An 8,257-nucleotide genomic window follows, 5' to 3' on the forward strand; every position below is an offset into this window, starting at 1 on the left:
TTTTTTTTTTTTTTTTTTTTTAACACAACATATAAATCAGAAATATTAAATAAACCTGTTGAAGAGTGACGATATTGTCAGTTACTGTATGTTTCCAAATACGCATGTGTAACTATTCTGGTTTTATAAATATTACTTGAGTTATTTGACACAGCAATTATAACGCACACATACAGAAAAAGTACAAAGAGTAATGAAAAAGCGTACTCTCGTCACGTTTCGTAATTGTTCGGTCGATCAGATGTCGAACGAAGATTTTCCTCGTTGAAATAAACAAATGATAAAAAAAAAAAAAAAAGATGACGAGCAGTACGGAAATATATCGTAATAGGGACGTTTTTTCTTTCCAGCGGATATTTATTTTACGTTTACGTGTACTGAGACGAGAGCTACAACCTTAATTACACAATATATTCTCATCGTATTTATTTTATTCGTATAGTCAATAAAATGTGGACCCGTTTTCGAACCAGTCGCAGGTGCAAACACAAGAACGATAGGTTTTATATATTTATATATATATATGTATATATAAATGTGTGTCGAAGCGTGAAAATAACGACAATTAAAAATGCTTGAGAATTCCTATACATCGCTTATCTCTGCGTTTGGTCAGATTTTTGTCAGAGGAATTGCTCTCAATTTTTCGTACGAGTATATCTATATTTACAAGCTCAATGTGGGTTACGTCATGCAGATGAATACTTTTTGTTGTCTCAACAACGTTCTCTTCCGCTCGTCTGACCGGATGTACTGTTTGAATATAGAAATATATATACGAACTATAGAAATACAAAGAACAAATATACTTTGATGTATTAAATCCTTAGCAAATCCCGTTCGTTTTTTTTTAAGTTTGCTTCACTTGTGCGCGTAAAAATAACGCAAAAGACAAAAGCCCGATAAAAAGTAATAAACAACATACGTCAAAATAAATATGTACATTTATACACAACAACATTTACATGTGTGCGCAATGCCGCTCTGTAAAAAATGTATTATTCACATTTCGCGGAACTAGCGGAATTCGCGCGATCTCGAACAAACCCTGCTGATTAGTGTTGATTTAATTGACGCGTTATTATTCTTTTCTCTCTTTCTCTCTTCGTCGTGTGTTTTTTTTTCCTTCTCTTTTTCCTCTGATACGTTTTTGTGCGCGAGAAAGCATCGAAGTGCAATCGGTCGCATTGTAATCGCAAAAGGATCGTCTGGATCGAAAGTGTTCTTGCCTCAGGATGCGTGCGTAACGCGCATATATCCATACGATGTACTACACATCGACGAAGTAAAATAGAAGTATTCAAGGTTTTTGCAAATGTTTCTCTCTCGTTGCTAATTTAGATTTTAGTAACGGCAAATCGTACAATTTGAAGAATAGTTTAAACACGTTATTATAAATTTCTCTTTGTATAATCTAGCAACGTATATTTCGTAAACATATGTATATACTTAATATCATTTGTATAACATTTTGTTAAAGTTAAAGACGAATAACAATTTTCACGCATTCACGCACGCACGCACGCACGCACGCACACGCATACGTAACAGCATAATTTTCTACGTAGTAAAGAAGCTTTGCGGACAGAAAGGGTCGCAGGGTGAGTCGTGCATTTTTACTTGCAAACCCGCTCACTGACCCACTTTCGCTTAATTTAATCGGCTTTTTGATCGCCTTATCATGTCTTATTTGAGACCGAGGTTTTTTAACTCGACTCGCCCTAGTACCTTATTCGTCCCTACGGTTTTCATCTATAAAATTAGCGGAATCGATGTGTGGGATCTTCTCCCCCGCGCGATACCGAGAGAGAACTTACTTCTGCCGCTCTTTGTCATGCAAATGATCCCTTTTGCTCTCTTTTTCGGATAACCGAAAAAAAAACGACGTTCAGATGCTGGAAAGAAGAGTTTTCTTTTTTTTTTTTTTAGCGCTTGAAGCAAGAGAAAGCTACAACGCGCGAGGAACATGCGTCTGTTGAGTCGGTAACCAGTTCCTCTTCCTTCTATTATTCGTTGAAAAAACGAAGAAATTTTACTATACTACTCTTGTGCGAATAATGAAGCGATAATTATGTTATCTTCATATTGTCATCCCGGAAAATATGAGCGACATAAACAGTCTAACGTTCGATGATACATAACGTTAATAACGTTAATAAAAAAGAAATAAAAGCAAAGCGCACATGTGGAAGTATGCAACTGCGTAAAAAAATGTAAAAAAATTTTTATAACAGAATATCTGCGAACACGGTTGAAAAGAGTTTTATTTTGCATTCCGAACTATTCGATCACGCCGGTAGTACGATGTTACGCAGTTACTAATTGAACACGCTCCGCGTTTTGCGCGCGACGTTCTCGCCATTTTGACATGTCGCATCGCTTTGACCGAAAGTTATGAAAAATAACGCGGTTGTTACGGCGGACGCGCAACCGCGCGGGAAATAAAATTGCAAAAAAATGTTTGTTCGTATGAAAGATAAAAATGTGTGGGACGCATTTACAATATGAGTTTCTCCGCGCGGTAAAAAGAGAGCGTGTGTGTTATGTACATATAATATATACATATATATGTATATATACATTGTATAATTTCAAAAATTACCATATTTAATCTTAAAACAGACGAGAAGCGAGCTGAAAAGTGGATAATAGAAGCTAAAAAAAGAACTAAATAACCGCACTTTACGTCCCATTCTACACGTTGAAGCACAGAGGTCTTAATAAGATCTACTTACCTTCAGCTCGGTGGTCGATAACTATTGGGAGAGATAACGAGAAACGATTGGAAACCGCGACTCTTCGGCGAATTACAGCTGTAGATTTTCCCGCGAGCGAGAGTTACAATCCATATCTACTGCACGTGAACGAGTATTATTCTCGCGAAAGAGAGAGAGAGAGAGAAAAAGAGAGAGAGAGAGAGAGAGAGAGAGAGAGAGTGAGAGAGGGAGAGAAAGAGAGAGAGAGAACATTGAATAAAAACGTCTTGGTATCACTTTTCGTCACTGAGAGGAACGCAGTCACTGTAACTATATTTTCGCCAGACTTGATTCGATGAAGCGAGTTTTGCGTCTCCGGGAGGGTTGGGGGTGGGACAGGAACGTGTTGTCGTCGTCGTCGTAGTCGTCGCTCGATAAGTCGATACACTCTGACTTCATTCTTTCTTCGTGGTGATTTTTTCTCTCTCCATCTTTTATATACGGACTCTCTCCGCGCTTCTTCACGCGTCTCGGAAACAAGTAACTTGAAATTTCCGCAAAGCTTCTTCGCGTTTCGGTAAACCTCAACTTTGCGGAAAGAGCGATGAGCGGTGTTTCCGTGAATTTTCTCCTCAAGTTTGCGCGATCTTCAAACCGGGTTTTGTCGGGGACGCTTGTCACGTGGCGCGTTTCACGCGGGGGCGGATTTGCGTGGGAATTAATGGAACTCGAGCGTCAGGTCACCCTCAACTGTCAAACAATCCTGCGGGATGTATACTTTTTATATAGAAACACATTTCAGACGACTTTTCAGAGAAAATAGAAGAAGGGAAAGAACACGTTTCGTTTTTACATTTTTTTTTTTTTTTTCCCCATTTTCTCTTCCCGCTGCTATTCGGATGATGAAAACATCAGAGGATAAACGAAAATGTTTGTTTACCAGACGAATTAAGAAAATCGGAAGATCGATGGCGATCCGGCGATTATTCGCGTCGGTGAAATGAAACAACGTTGGTATTTTCCGTTTTTTTTTTTTCTAGAAGAAGGAAAACACATCGCTCGACTATGTTAATTTCATTAAGCTGTTTACGTTACCTTCGAAAAATCGATGTTCGAGTTTAATCGGCGTGCGAAAGAAAAAGAGGAGAGCGCTTATTTATACGAAGAGAGCGGCGAATCGGAGTCTTTCGGATTCACTCCAGTGCCTTGCCTGAAGAATCCACGAGGTTATTGATCTCTTCGCCAAATCGCGGCCTAATGCGACTTAAATCGAAACCAAGGCGAGCTCCGGAAGGTGAAGAGCAGAGGGGAAGAGCGAAATCCATCGGAAAATATTCTGTTTCCGAGACCGGTGTTCCACATCCAGTATCATTTCTACAAGGTAATCTTCTTTCGCCGATGGAAGTTCTATTTCTGTTTTTTTTCCTTCCGCTATACCGGGTTTTCCTCCGTCATGCGTCAAATCCTATTGCCGTGAAATTACACGAATGTTCTGTGTCAGATCTCTTACGTGTATTGTTTTCTTTTTTTCCTCTCCTTTCTTAATCGAAGACAATTGTGCGCGAGAATTCGATGTTGACATTTTAATTCAATGCTGTCCGAAAGAGAGAGAGCATTGATCGCGCGTTGCCGGGGAGAGAGATATTATTATCCATTTTCACATCGAGCAATATAACGCTGTTTCAACATTGTTGCGCACATCGGAATATCCTCCTTTCCTCCGTTCCACAAATTAATTGGAATAATTGAATCGGATCGCAATTACATGCTCCTCTCTGTAGATTTCACTGTTTCCCAGAGCTTTATCCGTCGACCGTTTAATTCCTTCGTGCGATCGATCCCGGATTCTCGCCGATGTGTTTCCGACACGTGGATTTCCTCCTTGCGGAAAATGCGAAGGCCTTCATCCCGGGAGTGTCACACGTGTCCGGGACCTCGATTATTCACGAAAGTGATACACCTCGATCTCCGGCGGCGCTTTCCTCCTACGTTATTATACCCCTTTTCCATCCCACGGTCGCAATATTCCGCCCCCTCGCGGTCGGCGTCTCTCGTTCATCACGGAGAAACGTTTCGAAATTCTGAAACAGCCTCCATGTTTCTCTTCCCTCCTTCGGTGGATTTCCTCGACGCGCGTCATACGGAAAGACCCGTTCTTTCGCGCAATTTATTACTCGGTTTCGCGCGTCGTTATCGCGCTCGAATTTATTTACAGCTCGATAATATCCGGCGCGCGAAACTGCACTTTGCTGCAGTATTTAACCTCCTGCACGATCTTGTCGCCGCAATTGTCCCAGTCCAGCTCGACGTCGTCGCTCCGCACGTCGTCGTCCTCCTCCTCCTGCAGGTCCTCCAGGACCTTGCATCTGTCTAGACGCCAGCCGCCACCCTTGCCGCCGGCCGCCGACTTCTTCTCGCGGATTTTATTCTGGCGAACGGATCGCCGTGGTTATTTGTATCTGAAAGTCGAGCAGAAAAAACGGGCGAGCTTTGGAGCGTGAGTGTGCTCTTATCGATCGCGGACTTATCGCCTTACGTCTTTATAAAATATGACTTCGTGTACTCTATCTTTGGTTTGTTTTTTTGTTCTTTTTTTGTTTGGTTTTTTTTTTTTTTTTGGTTTTACTTTTCTAATGCGGACGCTTTGACACAGATTGAAAACTGTGGTCGAAACTGTGTACCGATTTGTGATGTCCGTTTTTAGCAATGGTGTAAATAAACGCAATTCCGATAAATCAAATATTTGCCGTGTTTCGTTGTGTGTCGAAGTATGTGTGTGCTTATATGACGACAACCAGATCGCGATACTAAAAGACACGAGGGGGTACAAAGTCTCTTTCTTTATATATATATGTATATATATATGTATGTATGTATATATGTATTCTGCATAATATCGCCGCAAATATCTTAATTATATCGTTATCATGTGTGTTGAACACGCAACGCGATACAGCGGCATTCGCATTTCGCTGATAATAGAAATACGATCGAGTGTGCGTTTATACGAGCTGCACGTTAACGTGCTAAACTCAGCTCTTCAAATGTGTATCGAGTATATATATTGTGATATATATGTATTATATATATAGATACGTAAATTGAAACGCGCGGGTGTCGCTGGGACAAAATATTTATTTATTTTTTTTTTTTTCATCGTTCAGCTTGTCCCGTTGTAAAAGAGTTTTCCATCATCAATTCTACGGGAATCGGGTCAACATCGCGCGTTACTTTCGTTATGAGCCATATCCGTATTTTCTCCCCACAGGAAAAATTCGTACAACATCTGAGTGAGTTATTCTCCCATTTTGAAAATTTTTAGGAAAATTAGTCTTGATTGGAATTGTCGCTTTCTATATCTGCAATTTACAAAAACAGAACAATTCTCGCTAAAATAAACTTTAAAACGTCATCATCAAGGATTTGAGTAAATTTTTATCGATTTTTCTCCGTCTCTCGCTCGAGAAATATTAAGAGTGTCTCGACAGAATTCTTCGACAATAATCTGAGATATATATATATATATATATTTCTGTGAAAATCTCGGAATTGCGGGACTTACCTTTCCGGTAAAGGGCATTCCAAAATTCTGCAGAATGCCAGACCGACCGCCATCATTAGTATCACAAATAAGACCGCGTATATCACGCACAGATGAACCAACGAAAAAATATACAGCATTTTGTGACACCATCTATTGGGCGAGTACAAAGTCATTTCGTATTCCGGCCACATTATGTGCAGTATCCAATAATGTCCTGAAACGAGAAAGCAGAAACAACAACACATGACACGTATATACGAAGATTGATACTTGATTTAAAGTCTAAAGCAATTGAGAAGCACGTTGTTTCAGCGCGTCAGAAGAGAATTATCGTCAAAATTAGCTCAAAAAATCTTTTCTATTCGAAACATTTTTTCTATTTTATTTCATTCGTCTTAACGAAACTTTGTTCTTGCATTTGACCCGAATACTTTTTAAGTGGTAACGACCTCGCGCACAGTTACGTCACATACATATATCAGGTGCTCGCGATTATAAAGAGTCTGCAATTACGTGACCGACCAATAAACTTGTCGTGTTTTGCCACTTGCGAATTGGCACGCCGCACGAGATAGGTATATAAATAATATTTCACAATGTCTGGTCACGGAATGACTGAATCGTAATTTTTGCGAAATTGCAAAATTTTATTTTCTTATGCAAACAATATGTATTTTGTTATTCTTTGCCATTTGAGTTCGTTAATCCCAAGATGGGAGAAAAAACTACGCTAAAAAATATCTTTTTTGGATATATGTAAGTTAGCTTTAATTTGTAATTTATGCTGACGTGTACAAAAATTTTATAGTGTATGAGGCATCAAAATACACGTCTTTATTGATGATAATATCGCGAGAGCGCACTTCTGAGGCGGTCCCTTGGCACCGATTCACTTTTCGTTCAAGATAGGACACGTCGTTAAAAAAGCCATCCGACGCTGTATGCGAAAAAGCCTTCTTGACCTCGATATCTTCGCCGACGTAAGAATTTGCACGGAAGAGTAACGTTGGAAAGCGCTGAGCAATTAAAAAAGCGCGGCGCGCGCAAAGAAGTTAGACACAATACACGATATTTGCGGAACAATATTTGCAGAACACGTCGCAAGAATGTTTATCGAAGTTTGTATGTCGCTTCGTAAATTCAACCATTTATATATATTTTTTTTTTTTTTTATTGAATTTGCATGCTCTGTTCGGAGAGTTTTGCTTGGAAAAAGAGTATGTAAGATATAGTTAGATTAAACGTTAAAATCATTGAAAATGTTGATTTTCAAGTTTAACGTATAAAATAATGCAAGAGAAATAACAATATAAATATGAATGAAAACACCTTTACTTATACAGAGAAAACCCGGCGGGATTACCAGTTTTATCGTGTATTAATTGTAACTTTGTTGTTGCGTTATAATAATCTTCTGGCTTTTATTCGCATAGCGGCGTTTGCGCGTTAAAGGTTATTACAGAATCGCCAAACAAACTTATTACTACGAGGCGCATATGTTTTCGTAATGCGGCTTTCGCTTTGCACTCGTTAAAATAATCCTTTTGCCGCTTTAAACACTCGGAAAGTTCGGCAACTGTCGGGATCTAGCGCGGAATCATCACGTGCAATTTCAAATGAAATTTCTTGCTTACCTAATATGAACCACACCACCAGGAAGAACGATAAAGCTACGGAGAGCAATTTCATAGGCGAAGCGTACGTTCTGGTGCTGGGTACGGACAAGACTTCCGGTCTTCGGGATCGTATCTGTGAATAGAGCGCCCAGACCATACGTACGGTGCCGAGCACTCCGCCGATCAGCATGTACACAGGAATGAATGGCTCTTTCGGACAATCCTTGATGAACTGCACACCTGCAACGACAGAGTTAATTCCGATTTTCAATGCGCTCGCTTATTCGCCGTGGTGAAAAAAAAAAGATAGCCTACTGAGAAGTCGTGAAAAATTACTGTTTACACAGTGTAGACGAAATACATATAACATAACATACATATATACATACATACATATAACA

The 8,257-nt window shown here is 39.6% G+C and overlaps 1 protein-coding gene across 1 annotated transcript in view; it reads right to left on the reverse strand.

Moving 5' to 3' along the window:
- Positions 1-19: 19 nt before the first annotated feature.
- LOC109858819 (peptidyl-prolyl cis-trans isomerase CYP95-like) overlaps positions 20-8,257 on the reverse strand; it is a 20,962-nt gene continuing 12,724 nt past the window's right edge. The window contains exons 5-7 of the mRNA XM_020436451.1: positions 7,875-8,096; positions 6,259-6,454; positions 20-6,055 (exon numbers count right to left, since the gene is read on the reverse strand). Coding sequence (XP_020292040.1) covers positions 5,992-6,055; positions 6,259-6,454; positions 7,875-8,096 — 482 coding nt within the window. The 3' untranslated portion in view covers positions 20-5,991. The remainder of the gene's footprint in view (positions 6,056-6,258; positions 6,455-7,874; positions 8,097-8,257) is intronic.

This window comes from Pseudomyrmex gracilis, unplaced genomic scaffold (genome assembly GCF_002006095.1).
Source record: "Pseudomyrmex gracilis isolate BER0280 unplaced genomic scaffold, ASM200609v1 scaffold_6, whole genome shotgun sequence".
Classification (NCBI taxonomy): domain Eukaryota; kingdom Metazoa; phylum Arthropoda; class Insecta; order Hymenoptera; family Formicidae; genus Pseudomyrmex; species Pseudomyrmex gracilis.